General features: G+C 37.7%; 4 protein-coding genes and 2 pseudogenes across 4 annotated transcripts; 2 read left to right on the forward strand and 4 right to left on the reverse strand.

The window, feature by feature from the left end:
- The first annotated feature begins 40 nt into the window (after nucleotides 1-40).
- Nucleotides 41-1,125, forward strand: LOC143623035 (putative CCR4-associated factor 1 homolog 6 pseudogene; annotated as a pseudogene).
- Nucleotides 1,126-2,210: 1,085 nt separating this feature from the next.
- LOC143622856 (cytochrome b561, DM13 and DOMON domain-containing protein At5g54830 pseudogene) lies at nucleotides 2,211-5,053 on the forward strand (annotated as a pseudogene).
- A 413-nt stretch (nucleotides 5,054-5,466) lies between these two features.
- Nucleotides 5,467-7,435, reverse strand: LOC143623038 (uncharacterized). Its single transcript, XM_077094047.1, has 5 exons — nucleotides 7,200-7,435; nucleotides 6,524-6,884; nucleotides 6,286-6,423; nucleotides 6,077-6,189; nucleotides 5,467-5,869 (listed from the first exon to the last, which is right to left on the reverse strand). The coding sequence occupies exons 1-5, from the start codon at nucleotides 7,268-7,270 to the stop codon at nucleotides 5,467-5,469; spliced, it is 1,086 nt and encodes a 361-aa protein (XP_076950162.1). The 5' UTR covers nucleotides 7,271-7,435.
- Nucleotides 7,436-7,966: 531 nt separating this feature from the next.
- LOC143623037 (putative serine/threonine-protein kinase PBL26) lies at nucleotides 7,967-9,869 on the reverse strand. Its single transcript, XM_077094046.1, has 2 exons — nucleotides 9,310-9,869; nucleotides 7,967-8,826 (listed from the first exon to the last, which is right to left on the reverse strand). The coding sequence occupies exons 1-2, from the start codon at nucleotides 9,658-9,660 to the stop codon at nucleotides 8,065-8,067; spliced, it is 1,113 nt and encodes a 370-aa protein (XP_076950161.1). The 5' UTR covers nucleotides 9,661-9,869; the 3' UTR covers nucleotides 7,967-8,064.
- Nucleotides 9,870-12,862: 2,993 nt separating this feature from the next.
- LOC143622920 (uncharacterized) lies at nucleotides 12,863-15,505 on the reverse strand. The gene is made up of 6 exons (XM_077093925.1): nucleotides 14,584-15,505; nucleotides 14,318-14,424; nucleotides 13,761-14,121; nucleotides 13,573-13,635; nucleotides 13,369-13,484; nucleotides 12,863-13,268 (listed from the first exon to the last, which is right to left on the reverse strand). Exons 1-6 carry the CDS (start codon nucleotides 14,620-14,622, stop codon nucleotides 12,863-12,865), a joined length of 1,092 nt encoding a protein of 363 aa, XP_076950040.1. The 5' UTR covers nucleotides 14,623-15,505.
- LOC143622921 (nodulation receptor kinase-like) lies at nucleotides 14,999-15,457 on the reverse strand. Its single transcript, XM_077093926.1, has one exon. The coding sequence runs from the start codon at nucleotides 15,455-15,457 to the stop codon at nucleotides 14,999-15,001; it is 459 nt and encodes a 152-aa protein (XP_076950041.1).
- Nucleotides 15,506-18,055: the final 2,550 nt, after the last annotated feature.

Here is an 18,055-nt window from a genome sequence, read left to right on the forward strand (position 1 = left end):
TCCCGCTCTGTTTTCCATTTTCAACATTACACGGTCAATCTCCCCTGTTTCAGCTCCTATCTTATCTTCCTCAATTTCATCGATTGAACACCTTCAATCTCAATACCCACAATAATATCCAACCAATTCACACCAAACCCACTTCAATTTCCCAATTCTTCATCTCCCCTGTTTCAAATTTTGCAATTACTCTGTTTCTAAACATGGCAGAAACAGAGTCTGTTGAAATCAGAGAAGTGTGGAGTGACAATCTTGAACAAGAATTCAAGCTAATTCGAGAAATCGTTGATCAATTTCCCTACATTGCAATCGATACCGAGTACCCTGGTGTTGTGCTACAACCAATAAATGAATTCAAGAACAATAATGATTCCAATTATCACAAATTAATGGTTAGTGTCAATTTGACGAAATTGATACAATTAGGATTAGCATTGTCTGATAATAATGGAAATCTTCCCATTTGTGTGTCCGGGATCCCTGGGACCGAAAAACCCTGTATTTGGCAGTTCAATTTTAAAGAATTTAGCATGAAAGAAGATATTTTCATGGAAGATTCAATCGAGTTGTTGAATAAGTCCGGGATTGATTTCGAGAGATTTAGGGAAAAGGGTGTTGATTTTTTTCGTTTCGGGGAGCTTTTAATGTCGTCGGGAGTCGTGTTGAATGATAATATTTGTACGGTTAGTTTTCATGGCGGGTATGATTTCGGGTACTTAATTAAGTTATTGACTAGAAAAGAATTACCCGAATCTCAAACCGAGTTCTTTAATCTGATAAAGATGTTCTTTCCTATGGTTTACGATGTAAAACATATGATCAAGTTTACTAATAATCTTCACGGGGGTTTAACTAAAGTCGCGGAAGCCTTGAAGATTCAACGAATCGGGGATAGTCATCAAGCGGGGTCCGATAGTTTGCTGACTATTCGCGTGTTCAAGAAAGTTAAAGATTGTCACTTTGTCGGGCCTATAGAGAAGTGTGCGGGTGTTCTACACGGGTTGGGTGTGGAAACTGAGGTGCAAGATAAGTAGAAAATATTCGAATTTGTTTTCGGGTTAAAGTGTTGATGCATCTTAGTATTGCAAGTTAGTGTTTGATAACAAGTTTGAAAGATTTTGGTATATTTTTGTCTAGGCTTGTTACTTGTGATTATACAGTATAATTGTGGATAACCTGATATATGGATATTGGTTTATAACTGTGGTATTTGTGAGTTTATTGAAGATTTCATTGTGACAAGAATGTACAAATATTCACTTGGGCTTTGTGGTCTTGGGGTTGTTTCATGTTTATTGAAATTGTTTTTGTGTTTATTATGTTTTCATAATACTTACATGATGATTATTCATAAGTGAAATAAGTTATTGTGAATTCAACAATGTAAAGTAACTTATCCCAAGCTGCCTGTCTTGTGATTTGTGTTTAAAACCATTAATTATGTATGTATAAGGATATTTGTTTTGAAATACTATGTACCATTGCTTGGATGAGCTTTGAGGTCTTGCTTTTGGCTCAACACAATTATAAACATGTTGATTAACCCTTGGCTAAAATTGAATTAGCAATTCCATGTTTTCCCCATCTTTGAGGGACGACTATGAGTCGATTTTGATATTAGCAATTCCGCGTGTATTGTAAGATTGTATCCTAAACCCAATATTATAGGTTTCCGATTACTCAATACTCATCGGGTATGTGATCGAGCTACTCTGCTAGTATCGGGATCCCAATTATTCTTTGGTAGTTAAAACTTAAAAGTTACCTGTTAGAATTCTCGAAACATGATTTAAAAACCGACTTCAGTATTTTTTTAGCTTTCAAGTTTCAAACGACTTCAGTATTTTTTTAGTTTTCAAGTTTCAAACGACTTTAGAAAATGTTTCGGATCCCGGGATACCTTACCGGATTCGTATTTTAAAAACATAAGGGGTTGTATAATATTAGTTAATATTATAAGGTTATATCTCATCCAAACCACCTTTTTTTGATGGACCAAAATCAAACAAATCACGAGGAAACAAACACAAACACAAAGACATCATTTCATGCAAACCTTTGATCTCTTATTCTCCGATGGCCAACTTTCAAACCCACCAAATTCCGGTGATCATCACAACCATACGCTGTCATTTCGATTATTATTAAAAACCCATATTCATCTTCCTTATACCACCCTTTTCAAATCATAAAAATACCAACCAAATTTAATGGCAAATGCCCATACAATAATATTAATCTCATTCTATTTCCTCATACCCTTTTCAGATTCAACCCCGAATTGCCTGAAAACCAACACGTCTGCTATCAATTTCACAACACAATTTGTCATGAAACAGCAACAGGTACGAGGATCATTTAGTATCATAAATGACTGTTCTTTTAAGGTTCAAGAATTTGATATGATCAAAGGTGGTTCTGATGTGTATTGGTGGGGTGCTGCTGGTGATTCGTACGAGAATTTAACATCCGGGTTTGTCATATCTGATCAGAAATTAAACTCTACCACTTATAAAAATGAAAGCTTTACTGTTATGTTATTGAGTAATGTTACATGGGATAATATTAAGGTTGTGTCCATTTGGAAGACATCTATGGATTCTGATTTTGGGCATGTGGTGTTGGAAGAGAAGATGGATGCTCCGTCGCCTGCTCCTTCCCCGGGTGATCATACTAATTTTACGGGTGATTCGGTTGTTAAGATTGATGGTGAGCCGACTATGTTTGAGAATTGTAAGGTTTTATCGGATAAGTATAGGATTAGATGGACAGTGAGATCAAGGAACAATGTGATTGATATTGGGCTCGAGGGGGCGGTTGATGTTAGGGATTATATGGCTTTCGGGTGGGCTGACCCGTTTAAGGAAAATGATCATATGCTTGGTGCTGACGTGGCGGTCACGGGGTTTACTGAAATGGGATTGCCTTTTGTGGATGATTATCATATTACTAAGTATAGTGAGTGTACTACTAATAAGAATGGTAAAGCCGAGGGCGTGTGTCCCGACACGATGTATGTTGATTCGGATGATCGTTACGATAAGGAGTTGGTCAATAACACGATGCTGGTTTACGGGCATAGGAAAGATGGTGTCTCGTTTATTCGATTTCAGAGACCGTTGAAATCTATTGACAAAAAGTATGATTGGAACATTGATGTTAAAATGATCATGACTTGTATATGGGCTTTAGGGTTAATTAAACCGCCCGATTCAAACGGGCCTTATTATTTTCCGGAAAATCATGGTAAGACGTACGGTCATGTTCATATTAACGTTTCTGAGAATGTAAACGATTGCGTGGGCCCTCTTGATATGAAAAACAAGCAAGATCAAGACCTTGTGATTGCGGATGAAAAGGAGCCGCTTGTAGTGACTTCCGGGCCGGGCTTACATTACCCTAACCCTCCACACCCTTCAAAAGTTTTGTATATTAATAAAAAAGAATCTCCTGTTTTACGGGTCGAAAGAGGGGTCCCAATTAAGTTTTCAATCCAAGCGGGCCATAATGTGGCGTTTTACATCACATCAGACCCGCTTGGTGGGAATGTGACATCAAGAAACAGAGTTGAGACGGTTTATGCAGGTGGGCCAAAGGCCCACGGGGTGAAGTCCAAGCCCAAGGAGTTAATATGGGCACCTGACCGGAACACTCCGGGTCAAGTGTACTATCAGTCTTTTTACACTGAAAAAATGGGCTGGAAAGTTCAAGTAGTAGATGGAGGTCTAACTGATATGTACAACAATAGTGTTCTTTTAGATGATCAACAAGTTTCATTCTTTTGGACACTTTCAAAGAAGTCAATATCGATTGCAGCCCGAGGGGAGAAGAAAAGTGGGTATCTTGCAATTGGGTTCGGGTCAAAGATGGTCAATAGTTTTGCTTATGTGGGTTGGGTTGATACTAATGGGAAGGGTCATGTTAAAACATATTGGATTAATGGTAAAAATGCCCAAAGTTTGCATCCGACGAATGAACACTTGACATATGTTAGATGCAAATCCGAAAGAGGAATAATCACTATGGAATTCACCCGCCCGTTGGATCCAAATTGTGAGGGAGATAAAAAGATCGAGTGTAAAAACATCGTGGAGCCCACTTCACCGTTCCCGGTTATTTGGGCCATGGGGGCTAAGTGGTCTCCGGGCCACTTAACCAAAAACAATATGCATTCGGTCACAAGTAGCAAGCCTGTTAGGGTATCGCTTATATATGGCTCAGCCGAGGCCGAGGAGGATCTACGGCCCGTGTTGGCGGTGCACGGGTTTATGATGTTCCTCGCGTGGGGTATGTTTCTTCCGTGTGGGATATTGGCCGCACGTTACATGAAACATGTGGACGGCGATGTTTGGTTCAAGATTCATGTCTACTCTCAATGGTCGGGTTTAACAATTACCTTTCTCGGGATTCTTTTTGCGGTTGCCGAGCTTCGGGGGTTACATATGGACTTGTTACACGTTAAAGTCGGGATCTTGACAGTAATCTTGGGTTGCATACAACCAATTAACGCATACCTAAGACCTAAAAAAGGTGACGGGCCTGAAAGCCCGTCACCCCAACGAGTCATTTGGGAATACATACATTCTTATTGTGGAAGACTAGCGGTTTTTGTTGGCATTTTTGCTATTTTTAGTGGGATGAAACATTTAGGAGATAGATACGATGATGAAAACGTTAGGGGATTAATGCGGGCCTTTGTATTTTGGGTTTTGGCGGGCGTTTTAGTTGTGTTATATTTGGAATCCAGACGGAAAAGATATATAAGAGAGAGGATTTTCGGGTTAGGTGATTGGGTTTTGGGTAATGATGATGAAGATGAAGAAACTAATCTTTTAAGGCGAGACCGGATACATGGAGTGAATGTGGAAAAACTTGCACGTTCTTCTGAAAGATCGGAAATTCAGCTTGAGCCTTTGACGACATAAAGTTTTCAAAAACCGAGCAGTCTTTCAAAAAACATACAGGCGGGTTTTCAAGAACAGGTGCATTTCAAGCGCTGATCTTTTGAGTTTCTTGCGCCTTAATGCACATTTTTTATGTTGCGGGTCATGTTAGTTCTCCGGGTAATATACTGTTTTCGTACGGATGTTTTCATATTAATGGCATATATGTTCTTAATAAAGACAGCATTATTTAGAATGATTGATGGTGTTCATGTCACATTGTTATAGATATAATAGTACATGGGCTAATGTTAAAATAATTCATAGTTGAGGGATACAAGTGTAATAGTAGATATCTGCAACAATATTAACAGCCATGTGTAACAGAATTAACTACCTTGTACTTAACAGCAATGAGCAACCTGCAGAATAATGGATGAACAGAGTTCTACATGTATTATGTAAATATTTATTTTTTATGTACATTTTGTTTATAATTATGACTATAAGCATTAATAATGATATACAAAACCGCATTCTATGTACAAGGTTCAAAGTGTTAGGCCTCAGTATTAACGTGTCCTTAAATTGGCCGAAACTCGGCCCCACATACAATAAGACCAGACATAGTTCCTTCGTAACTTGTGAATTTCAAATTCACAAGAATACAATCATTTTTAAGTTGATTTGAGTTGAATTTCCAGACATTAACCTCCATCCATCCATCTTCCCTTTGTTGTGGAACTCGAGTAATGTCATGTATATTCCATGGACTTGGGGAAATAAAGTTAAGAATTTCTGACTCTTTGTTCCCTTGCTGGAATAAATCTCGTACTTTCACCGGACAATGCAACCCGTCACATGTTTCTGAAAGCTTGAATACAAGGTAACACGCATAAACTGTATCTTGTGACAACATTTGACTTTCAATTGTGCAATTGATACGAAATATGTGCTGTGGTAAAAGTTCAATCACCTCTTGGAATCTGCAATTATGATATATCATGTGATTAGTTCATTACATACTTCTTAAAAATAAAGTAATTAGACTCAAGAAATGAAAATTTCTTAAAATAACATGATCAAAGCTGATTTTTCATGAGCAAGCTTGGAAATTGGAAAATTTGATAAGCTTCGTTGACCAAAAAATGGAGGTCAATGAGAAACATAAAGAAGTTAGTTTGAGAATTAACCTGGACTGAGATGATGGCTTTGAAGTAAAAAGCTTCACATTAGAGAAGTTGTGCAGAGCTTCCTTCACCGAAAGCATCAAATGTTTCTTCCCATTAACTTCATTTAGTGCAAACTGTTCATCAAAGGTTTTGAGTTGTTGAGAACTTATAGTTTTCTTTTCTTTTTTAATATCCCTAAAGATGAGTTTGTTAGCAATAAAAAATAGTACCCTCTCATTCGCGTAGTCAATAGATTTTTTAAATGTATTTTCAGAATTAGTTGACAATGGTTGCTCCTGATCCACATTCAAGTTTGATTTCAAGGCTTGTTGGACTTCCTGCACCTTATTGACTTCTTCATGCTTCACCTGTACAAAAATTGTAACGCCGTGTTATGTTAATTATATCTACAATAAAGTATTACCAAAGGAAATAGTACAAGAATGGAAAAGGTGTTTAGAAACTTGCATCATCAATTGCTCTAAACTCAAGGCCTTCAACATAGATGGGACAATCACCACAATCGTATGGTGAGAAGCTCTCTATTATAAACTTAAAACCGGGATCTTCCTTGTGATTTAAGAATCTCCACAACTCAATCATCATCCACTCGTTGTCTCTCCATTTTGCAAAATATGCATGTGAGGTTTCACTCTCCTTTGTGTACTTAAGGTTTACATACATAGGTTTAGTTGAAAATTTTATTGAATCAGAAAATTTGAAGACTAAATGGACCCCATAAACGGTATCTCGAGATAAAAGTTGAGGTCTTGTCTTGATTTTGATCATTAGATTCGATATATCTAACATCTCCGCTACTTTTTTAAACCTGCATGCATTAGAAGATTATAAAAGCCTAATTTAGTCATAGCCTGGCATCTAATAGTAACCAAGTTTTTTCACTGTTCCAGCAAAGTTCAGACCTTTTTCTAACTCAAAAACCATTCAAGTTTTAGTATTCTTCCAATGTTGTAAAATTTAATAAATGATACATTCAACTTTAGTATTTACTATTTAGTGATATATTTTTTTCTATGATTAACCCATAAGCTATGAGAAAACAAGTCACTAAATACTAATTTATCTTGTGAGGTGTATGGCCACACAAACATACAGAGTGTGTGTAACATAGAGAGTGAGAAACCTTGATTCTGGGACGGCTTTCCACTTATGTAGACTACGGTTTACATATGAAAACTTTGTTGATGATATCATTTCATTCTTTCCGCCACTACTTCCGAGTGAAAACCACTGTTATGCAAAACAAACGTATTAAGCTCAATGTGTATCAAGAGTAAAAGCATGTATGGTTTGGACCATCCCTCGTGATAATAGCATATTATCTTAAGATAACAGTGTAATAAAACCGAAAGAACTTGAAACTAGTTTGACATGTTGTCTGAAAAATATGAGGGTAATTATTAAGTTAACCAATACACACAAAAAATGTGTGATCTTTTAATAATTTTTTTGAAAGGAAAAGGAACATGGAATACAGAAAACACAAAAGCCAAAAGAAATGAAATATGAGAAATGGCAAATACCACTTTGTCATCATGAAGTAGGATTCCCTTGGAGAACATATTGTAAAGATCTTTCTTCTTTGTTGTAGAGTATATCCCTGATAACTTTGACAGTTTAATTATCTCCTCATAGTCTTTAGGCAATTTAGGGCCCCATATCTCATAATCCTCCTGCAAATTATATTAGTTAAATAAGTAAAACTCATATTTTGATGCCATAAACTAAACGTTTTTCAACTATGGAATATCCAAAACAAGGATTCTAAACAAACTAGACACCTTACTTTTATCTTGTTTTTAGTTATTGCTACCTTTTGATTTACATATAATAGTTTTGATATACGGATGCCACATTTGTATAATTATGAAAACGTACTTGAAATTCCAACACCTCTTCTGCTCTTGGCCGTTTCTTTCTAACACTATCCAAGCATTGACTAGCAATCACTTGAAATGCAGACAATGATTCCGGAGCAATTTGTTCCTTTATCCGTCAAACACGATCAAGCCAAGCTTTCCTTCTTCATGGACGTGCTTTAGGATCGTGCTTACATGTTGCTGATCATAATCCTTTGCACTTGGCACTAACAATTGCCCAGACAATATCTCAGTTAAAACTACTCCCAGCGAGTAAATGTCAGATTTTTCAGTGAAGAAACCTGAAATCTCATATACAGGGTCAACATAGCCAATTGTGCCTACAAGCATGCTGATGACTTCCTGATCTATTGCGGTTATTGCAGATAACCCAAAATCGGAAATTTTTGCCTTCCAATCTGCATTTAGTAGAATGTTGGCACTTTTGATGTCCCTATGTATCACCATCTCTTTTGTTGGAGCACCTCCATGAAGAAAAGCCAGTCCTCTCGCAACATCAATGCATATTTTGAGTCTTTTAGTCCATGTAAGACTTATGTTGTTAAGATGTATATCAAGACTTCTATTAGACGCGTGCTCATAAACAATGATTTTTTCATCATTTTCGATACAATAGCCTTCAAGACCTATGATATTTTCATGTTTATACTCAAAAAGGATTTCCAGCTCTGTCAAGAAATGATGTTCTCCCTGACCTTGACTCCTATCCAGCCTTTTTGCAACAACTATAGTAAGTTGATTACCGCGTATAACTTCTCCCTTAAATACCCTTCCAAATCCTCCTCCTCCAATCATATTCTCGCGATGGAAGTTTTCTGTGGCCAATTTAATTTCTTCAAATGACATTTGGAGGGTGTCCTTACTGTTTTCCTGCGGGTCATTAAACACACAAATCAACTTTATATATATTTCTTGAGTATATTAAGTTCGTTGTTGTGCTTATATATTTATTTGTTCTTCTGTTCAAACAAGATCCCCAAACTTTGCCAACCTTTTGGAAGAAAAGTCTAAAAATGTTTGTTGTATGAACACTTCTTTCTCTTTCCAACTATTTCTATAAAGCCCCAAGTAGGCAAGTACTAATGCTAATGCAGTTCTCAACTTAAAAATAGGTTAAGTAATGTGTGTGTGTATAACTCATATAATAAATGACAAAACTACTTTCATATATTATCAATATTTAAAATAATAAAAAATAAATTATTGGTTAAGTTTCTAAATTAGCAAGGAGTTCTGAAATTGTGAAATGAACCTCGTCCTCTATATACATGACATATACATATAGAGAGGATCGTTGACAATAAAACCAACCAATTTTAAGTTGCTATAACTGATAGAAATGCATAAACTTACTTGAAATGATGATGCTTTCTGAAGCTCCTCAAGGATATTATTCGCCATGGGACGTTCGTCTTGAGTTATTGCCACACATCTATATGCAATTTCCAAAATTGTTCTCAAAGAATCTTGATTGGGTCCTTTATGTAGAGTAGATGCGAGTTCATCTACTTCTTCCATTATTTTAGGATCTACCATTTCATGTATTGTTTTCTCTTCAAAACGCCGTCGTGCAACCTGTGCAATTCCGTATTCATCCTCTGCGGTGTAAATTGGATCATTGGCAAGCTTTCCAAACAAGATCTCAAATAAAACAACCCCAAAAGAGTAAATATCTATTGCTTTTTTCAACCTTCCAGTCTTCATATATTCTGGACACAAATACTCTTTCGTGCCTGCAACCTTTTCTGTATAGAGACTTTTTGATAGTTCACTGTTATGGTGGAATCTTGATAGTCCAAAGTCAGCAATCTTCGCAACCCAATTTTTCCCAACAAAATATTGTCACTTTTTATGTCGCGGTGAACTATCCTTTGTTCATCCTCCACCCTTGTGTGGAGGTAGTTCAACCCACGTGCAATGTCGATGCAAATCTTTATACGTTGCACCCAAGTAAGGTTAGTCGAGCTATTAGTGTTTCCCAAATAATTATCAAGACTACCATTAGAAGCATGCTCGTAGACAAGGATCATCTCATTACTTTCATCACAAAAGCCAAGTAGAGGGACTATATTGTCATGCTTACAACTAGTAAGTAATTTAATTTCAGCTATGAACCCTTCTTTTCCATGCTTGTCTGCTCTTATACATTTAATAGCTACAGTTCTCCATTTCCTGGAAAGTTCTCCTTTCTCTTCTATTGGTAGCTCAAGTTCTGCTCTATACACCTTACCATATGTGCCTGACCCAAGGTATCTTTTGGTAAAATTCTTGGTGGCCAGCACTATATCAATGAGTGGGATCTTTAAGTGTTCCAAGTTTTTTCCCTGCAACATTGCGTTTTAAGCAAAAGAACATCAATTTTGCAAACCCTTACCATTATTTCGTGGTTAATATAAAGGCGTTAAAATAAAAAGTGTGTGCCAAACTTATAAGTGCTTAATATAGTATCAACTTATAAGGGTACTTAATTTGGCAAAAATAATTACCATTCTAAACGAATAAGGTTAGAGCACAATATGTGAGTGCTAGATAATACCTTAGAAACTAACATTTACAACAAGAAACTAAATCAATCTAATTAAGGTAACAAATAGCTAAATGTCTAATAAGTTTAAGTTGAACAAAATAAACAAATTTTCTTTTTTCCATGTATGGGGTAATGGAATGAATGAGGGAATAAAATGGACAAATGAATGAAATAGATCTTTACCATTCCATTGAGATGTTTGGTTACTATGTGGGAATAGAATAAAGCATTAATTTGTGCTGTTTGGTAAGCTAGAAAAGACAAGTGATAAAATAAAATGGCAGTGAGTGGCAATGGTGGTGTGCGATGGCAGTGATGGTGGTTGGCGTCTAGTGGTGGCGATTTTCCGGGGAGATTGTTGGTGGTGGTGGAGGTGATGCAGGGTGAAAGGAGTGGAATAAAATAAAAAAAAAAGAAGAAACAACAAAGGGGTGGATGGAATGAAATTGGAGTTTTTAATTCAATTGACCAACCAAATGCCAATTTTTTTTAAATCCCTCAATGGTCCATTATAGTCTCCCTCTCATTCCCGCATCCCAAACACTGTCTAAAAAAAGTTAATTTACCTTCCAACGGTTGGATGATTTTCCTTCAACTTCACTTGAAACTGTTGGGTGCTCCTTTAATACCAATTGCATTAACAAGAAATAAACTAATAAGCATATGACTATTATTGTAAAGGTGTATTGGTTTTATTAATCTTAACGATTATCTTTTGGTCAATGTTGGTCCCAACTAATGAATTGGCTGCTAACGGTCTAATATTTTAACTTATTTGTTCTCAACGGTCCTCGACTAACAAAAGTTAATTTTACAATACACATAAAAATAATAAAATGTAAAGACAAAATATGTTGAAAAGATTAATACTCCGTAGTTTCATGTCATAGTGTAAACACGCGTGGGTTCACAAAACTAACAAAACATAAAATAAAATTAATACAAAATAAAATAGAGATGCAATATTAAAAGACTAAGAAATTTCATGTAACAAGGTAGGAAGGAACCTATGGGCCAGCATAACTGGTAGATGTGTGTATCTATTCCTTAATAAATAGACCACTTTGAAATCACATCCAACATATCTTTCACAATGTCTGGACCTCCATCTTTCTCAGCCACATGGAAACCTGGCTCTTCAGCCTCTAACTCCAACAGTAATATCCGTAACAACAAGCCGGTATCGTTCCAACGATCCATTGATCAAGAACAAAACAAGCCTCCATCAATCCAAGATGTGGATCGTCGTGCCAAAAAGTCAACGGTTGAGACCGTTAAAGTGACTGGTACCACCCCTGCTTCGGAAGGAGATGCTAATCATGTTGACAACAAATGATTGTGTGTTTTTTTGGATTTTAATGTCATGATCTTCAATAATTGCTGTTAATTTTGTATGTCTATTTAAGGTAGTAAGTGTTGCTAATCTTGTGTTTTTATTTTGGATAAGTAAAGTATGTACCATTTGTTTCAAAAGTCTCCGCGTTGACTTTGGGAGAATGAACTTGTGATTGGAAAATAATTATTAGTAATTGTTTTGAGATTTTAATCTTATTACTAGTTGAGGACTTTATTATTGCAATTTCGTTTGGATTATATTCAACTCCTTTTGAGATCGTAGAAATATTAAGTTACTGTTGGAAGCATGGAGGACAATATTTGGCAAAATCTAAGTCAAAATCTTGAATAGTTGAATTGATTATCCAATTTAGAATTTAACGAGTCATCTTGGCCTTTCTCTTAGTGGTGAAGCTTCGACGAAAGGGTACATGGGGGCACCATTATGCTTCACCCATGTTCTCTTAAAGCAGACACTCGTTATGTCATCCCAACTTCTCACTCTTTCGGCCTTATTCATATTCTTATAAAACCATATCTATTCAATGACTTTATATCCATCTCATTCTCATCTTAGAGTCGAGCTTACTTTAACACTCACTTGACTAAATATTATGCATTACCGTGACGTGAACTCAACCCATTCAACACACAATACTAACTACCTCATAATTTTAACCAAATCCTGCGCTTAAAATGTTTATACCTCTCGTTGAAGGTAACCCGCGTATATGAACCTAACCAATAACCAGAAAATGGCTAGTCATAGAATGTGTTGGCAGCTCCTGACTAATGAAACATAATCTGGACAGATCTGGGCGCCGTACGGGCTGTATGACTAGGTACCGACCGTATGACTCATATGGGTTGTATAAAACCATATGGGTATGATTTCTGGTGTGTCACATAACAATTTACATTCTACTGTTGTAGTAAATTGACTTTTGAATGAAGTTTTCAGTACTACACGGAAATGAGCCTTTACATGCAACAAGAAGTTATGCAAATACTAAAACTCTAAAAGTAAAAAAAAAAGATAGAAAGTTACATAGGCCAAAACTCAAGCCCACAAAGAATAAGGCCATACATAGTTCCCTCATAAGCTATGAGCTTTAGATTCACCGGAATACAATCATTTTTAAGTTGATGACTTGAGTTGAATTTCCAAACTTTAACCTCCATCCATCCATCTTCCCTTTGTTCTGGGACACTATTGTTTTCATGTAAATTCCATGCTTCTGGGGATCTAATATAAATAATTTCAGCCTGTTTGTTGTTTCGGTGGAGTAGATTTCGAACTTTCACTGGACAATGCAGCCCATGACATTTTTCCGAAAGCTTGAAAACAAGGTAACACAAATATTCTGCATCTTGTGACAACATTTGACTTTGAATTTTGCAATTGTTACGAAATACTTGTCGTGGTAAGAGTTCAATCACCTCTTGAAATCTGCACGTATGGTGATACATCATAGTAAAGTTATATTCCGTGTATATATATATAAACAATTAGAATTAAAAGCCATAATTAATTTGCTTAAAAAGCAAACCTTGACTCGGATGAGGGTTGCAAATGAAAATGCTTCGTGTTAGACGAGTCGTACAAGACTTCCTTTGCTGAAAGCATAAGATGTTTCTTTCCACTGACTTCGTTTAGGGGTGATAACTGTTCATCAAATGGTTATAATATTAGATGACATATATAACTTTTTATCATAATAAAAGCTCTTTAGCATTTTCTGAGAGCCACTTACCTGTTCGTTGTTTGTGTTTGATTTTAGAATTTGTCGGACTTTGTCCGTGTCTTCATTTTTTATCTGTTTGTATGAAATAAAAACACATGTTATAAAACTGTTACAAATATACATGTCCCATTGTACATATGCTTTAATACATAAAGAGCTAGGAAGGAAGCTAGCTATAAGGTATTTTTAATACTTACATTGTCAATGACTCGAAATTCAATGCCTTCAATATAGATGGGACCGTATCCACAATAGTATTGTGAAAAGCTTTCAAGCAGAACCTCAAAATGAGTATCTTTCTTGTGACATAAAAATCGGCACAATTCAGTCATCATCCACTTGTCGTCTCTCCATGTTGCAAAATATGCATGTAAGTTCTCGCTCCCCTTTGTGTACTTTAGGTTCACATACCTTGGTTTACTTGAAAATTTTCTTGTATCACAAATTTTGAAGATGATATAAGCCCCATAATTGATGCCGGGAGATAAAAACCGAGTTGTTATCTTGATTTGGATCTTTAGCTTTGAGGCATCATACATCTTAGCTGCTTTCAGAAACCTGCAGACTCCCAAAAAAACCACACACATTTACATTCTTCTATCTACTTTCATGTTCTACATAGCAATTTGAAGTCCAATAATTTATATAAAATGATACACAGTTGCACAAATATAAAAACCGCAATTTTGCATGTGAACTAGGAGTAAACAGGACATGTTTTTAAACAAAAAAACACACAGAAAGAGATACGAACCTTGAATCATGAACATGTCGCCATTTTTGTGACATACGGTTTTTGTACAAAAACGTTCTTTCCGATATCATTTCATTTCTTTCTCCATTACAGCCAAGTGAAAAAAACTACATATGAAACAAAGTACTGAATTGAACCCAAACTTTATCATGTGTAAATGCATGTATGAATTTTGAACATCTATCCATTGAGACTGTTAAACTAGTATTTAGATATCCACTTTGTTTAAGAGAATTGAGAAACGATATTGAGAGAGAGTTGGTTACCACTTTGCCATCTTCAAGCAGGATTCCCTTAGAGAACATGTGGTAGAGATTCTTTTTTACTTCGCTAGTGTCACGGAGCTTCGGAGTTTTTGACGCATGGATGATTTCTTTGTAGTCTTTAGGCAACTTGGGCTCCCATATTTCATAATCCTCCTATATCATAAGTAATATATTAAAACTATATTTGTTTTCATTTTGACATTTGAGCCATTTTTTCTTACTTTATAGCAAAGAATACATTCAACAGAAACTAAAAAATAAGCTTTCAAGAAAATAAAAAGCACATCCCAGCTTATCTTAAGAATTGATTCTAATTTTACCTTTTAATTACAGAATATTTTCAAGCTGATATTTGACAAAACCATATTGTTTCAATTATATGTTGATATGTTTTGAGCTATATATTTAATACATGTTAAAGTTGCGGTGCAAATGCACCAAGTACAGTAAAAATATGAAAACTTACTTGGAATTCCAATGCCTCCTTCAGTTCTTTAACCAAAGTAGTTGCCTTTGAGAGAAACCTACTGTAACAGTCTAAGCAGTTAATGGCAGCAAAAACAAATGTACTCAATGATTTTGGCACGATTTGTTCCTTTATACCCTTAAATATCATCTCATCAAGGTTTGTGTTTTGCTTGTAGTACTGTCTAACAGCTAAGGGGCCTAACGACTGAGAGTGATCTTCACATCCCTCGGCCCACGACACTCTCCCGCATAACAATTCTAATAAAATCACACCGAGTGAATATATATCCAAGCGTTCACTTGAGATATAGACATCTTTTTGGTACTTAGGATCAACGTATCCAATTGAGTAGCGACTATGATCATCTAGATGTTCGTGAGCGCAGTTATAGATATCAGTTGACATCTCAAAATTAGAAATTTTCGCATTCCAATCACCGTCAAGTAGAATGCTAGCACTGAAGAGGTAGGTCCCAGCAGAGCCCAGTTGGACCCGCAAGACTCACCTTGGAGAGGGACGTCTGCGCAGAGACCAACTGGATCCGCAGGACCCACCATGCTCAGAGAGATGAAGACCTTACGCGCAGTACGCCAGCTGTTCCCGCAGGAAAAGCCTCTCAATGGTGAAGTAGCCCGCCTGTTCCCGCAGCTGCGGATACAAGCCATCAGGGAAGGCTACCCGCACTAATAGCAAGGCTACACGCACAAGGCACTAACTCTCAATAATTCAGTAATGTCACCACGTCACGGAATGAGCAAGGCGGGAATACTCCCGCCCAAATGAGCTAGTCCGTACGCTTCTGGAGGATCTTTTGTACTATACCTGCCAAGGTATGGACAAAATAGACAAGATCTGACCAAAGCAGCCCATGAACCAATCACAGGGTGACAGCTCACTGACAACAGTACGACGAGGAGCACGCTCTAGTACTTAATGTCACTATCAGCCGCTGCCTACTCACCAACCCTCATCGTGGCACGTACATAGCCTGCAGTTGGTGGAAAAGGAATAGTACACAGCCGGCCATGTCACTATCAGCCGCTGCCTACCCACCAACCACCAGCATGGCACGTGCGTAGCCCACAGTTGGTAGAAAAGGAATATTATACAGCTGGCTGTACCTGCTTGGAAACCTACTTTCGGCTATAAATACTTCAACACCTTGGAACGGTATCATTATCTTATCATATACTCTCATATATCATCTGATACCATCACATATCTTATCTGCTCTAGTTATTTCTCTTAATATACACTTATATTCAGAGCAATCTAGTCTGATTCTCACGCCGGAGGGTGGTCACAAGGAGGTACCCCCCCTTCTCAGTGACGAGCTCACGGTGTCTGTTTTGCAGGTCATCAGAAGAATAACCATCTTTGCCGGACCTAACCCTCGTGGGAAACATCTACTTGACCCCAAGATTATCCGTAATCTGCCGGGGTCACTTAGTGTTTCTTCATTGGCGCCATCCGTGGGACCAACTGTTGCAAATGTGGGAACGTCCAAATTTGCAAGGGACATTGCGGAAGCAATTGCCCCGAAAAGTGCCAAACAAATGTCCAACATAGGCACATATGATGGTATATCTGACCCAGACGATCATTTGAACAGATTCATAGCGGGGGCAACCGTCAGCAATTGGACGGAACCCACGTGGTGTTACATGTTCCAAATGACGCTTGTTGGGGCAGCCAGAGCGTGGTTTGACCGTCTACCGGTCCACCACATCTACGATTGGGCAGACTTCCAGCAGAAGTTCAGCCAACACTTCAGTCAACAAAGAAAGTATACCGAAGAGCAATGGACGATCCTCAACTGCATCCGAGAGGAAGATGAGTCTTTACTAGACTTAATCACTCGCTTCAACTCAAAGAAGCTGAGTCTGGGCACTATAAGCGAGGATCTTGTTCGCGCAGCTTTCATCCAAGGAGCCGAATACCCAGAGCTTATCCGCACATTGACGGGTAAAGACGGCATGCCATCCACATGGGATGCCATCATGACAGCAGCTAAACGCTTCACGGAAACGGAAAAGCAACTGGGTAGAGATCTTCCCCAGAGTACAAACCTCCACTCAAAAAACAAGAGAAAACAACGTCCTTACCGCCCGACAAAACAAAAAGAGGAAGCTTGGTATTTGGCAGTCAAGGGTAAACTTTGGCACCTCATCCGGCTCGCACCCTCGGTTAGGCGGAAAGGATAACATGCAGTCGTCGAACCGGAACTCCAGATGGATGCCACTCACCAAAAGTGTCACCAAGATATTTGCCACCGAGAGGCTCCCATGGCCAGAGGCTCCAATAATCCGACATCATCCAAACGCTGATCAAAGCAAATCCTTTCCACAGGACAAAAGGCCACACCACGGAGGAATGCGTAGCCTTGAAGGACGTCGTCGAAGCATTCGTCAGAAATGGGAAACTCACTCACCTCGTGGCGTAATGGACGCTAAGCAGGCTAATGCGTGTAGAACCCCAGTTGGGGAAAACACGGATGAAACTGCAGCTTCAATGTTGGAGACTACATACTGCGTAAACAACGAGATTCCGAACCAGGTGCATATCGGCTCGAAAGGCTCGATGACACCCCCATCCCAAGAACATGGAAGGGAGCTCAATTACACAGGCTGCATGTAGATCAATTCCAAACCTGTAAAGAAAAGGCCTAGAGCCACTTCTAATGGAAATGATTCTCCAAATCACATTGACGCTGATGGTCTTACATTTATACTTATGAACTTTCCAGACTGATATGCCGGTATTCACCGCATAAATAAGTGGGGAAGTAAGTCGTTGCGTGTGGAAGGCGGCAAAACCCGCATAAACACAAAAAACGGCAAAAATTTCTAAGATGAGGAAAACCTTCACGCATGTCAGTTATAGGTGAAGTTTGGTCATCCCACTAAATGAAAGTGACGGTCCTACCCGCACAATCATGATAGAGGAAACTGAACATTAACCTATTGACAACCGCGCGTCGAAAGATTAACTTATTCAAAACAC

This window comes from Bidens hawaiensis, unplaced genomic scaffold (genome assembly GCF_021521415.1).
Source record: "Bidens hawaiensis isolate Kalapana, Puna unplaced genomic scaffold, B.hawaiensis_p1.1 tig00003244_1, whole genome shotgun sequence".
Classification (NCBI taxonomy): domain Eukaryota; kingdom Viridiplantae; phylum Streptophyta; class Magnoliopsida; order Asterales; family Asteraceae; genus Bidens; species Bidens hawaiensis.

Coding starts and splice junctions, on each gene's coding strand:
- LOC143623038 (XM_077094047.1), bottom strand. CDS start 7,270: ATGATATCATCAACAAAGTTTTCATATGTAAACCGTAGTCTACATAAG. Junction 6,885..7,199: donor AAAGCCGTCCCAGAATCAAG/GTTTCTCACTCT, acceptor TAATGCATGCAG/GTTTAAAAAAGTAGCGGAGA. Junction 5,870..6,076: donor AAGCCATCATCTCAGTCCAG/GTTAATTCTCAA, acceptor TCATAATTGCAG/ATTCCAAGAGGTGATTGAAC.
- LOC143623037 (XM_077094046.1), bottom strand. CDS start 9,660: ATGAAGACTGGAAGGTTGAAAAAAGCAATAGATATTTACTCTTTTGGG. Junction 8,827..9,309: donor AGAAAGCATCATCATTTCAA/GTAAGTTTATGC, acceptor AATGACCCGCAG/GAAAACAGTAAGGACACCCT.
- LOC143622920 (XM_077093925.1), bottom strand. CDS start 14,622: ATGTTCTCTAAGGGAATCCTGCTTGAAGATGGCAAAGTG. Junction 14,425..14,583: donor TGCTTGAAGATGGCAAAGTG/GTAACCAACTCT, acceptor TTTCATATGTAG/TTTTTTTCACTTGGCTGTAA. Junction 13,636..13,760: donor AATTTCGAGTCATTGACAAT/GTAAGTATTAAA, acceptor TCATACAAACAG/ATAAAAAATGAAGACACGGA.
- LOC143622921 (XM_077093926.1), bottom strand. CDS start 15,457: ATGTCAACTGATATCTATAACTGCGCTCACGAACATCTAGATGATCAT.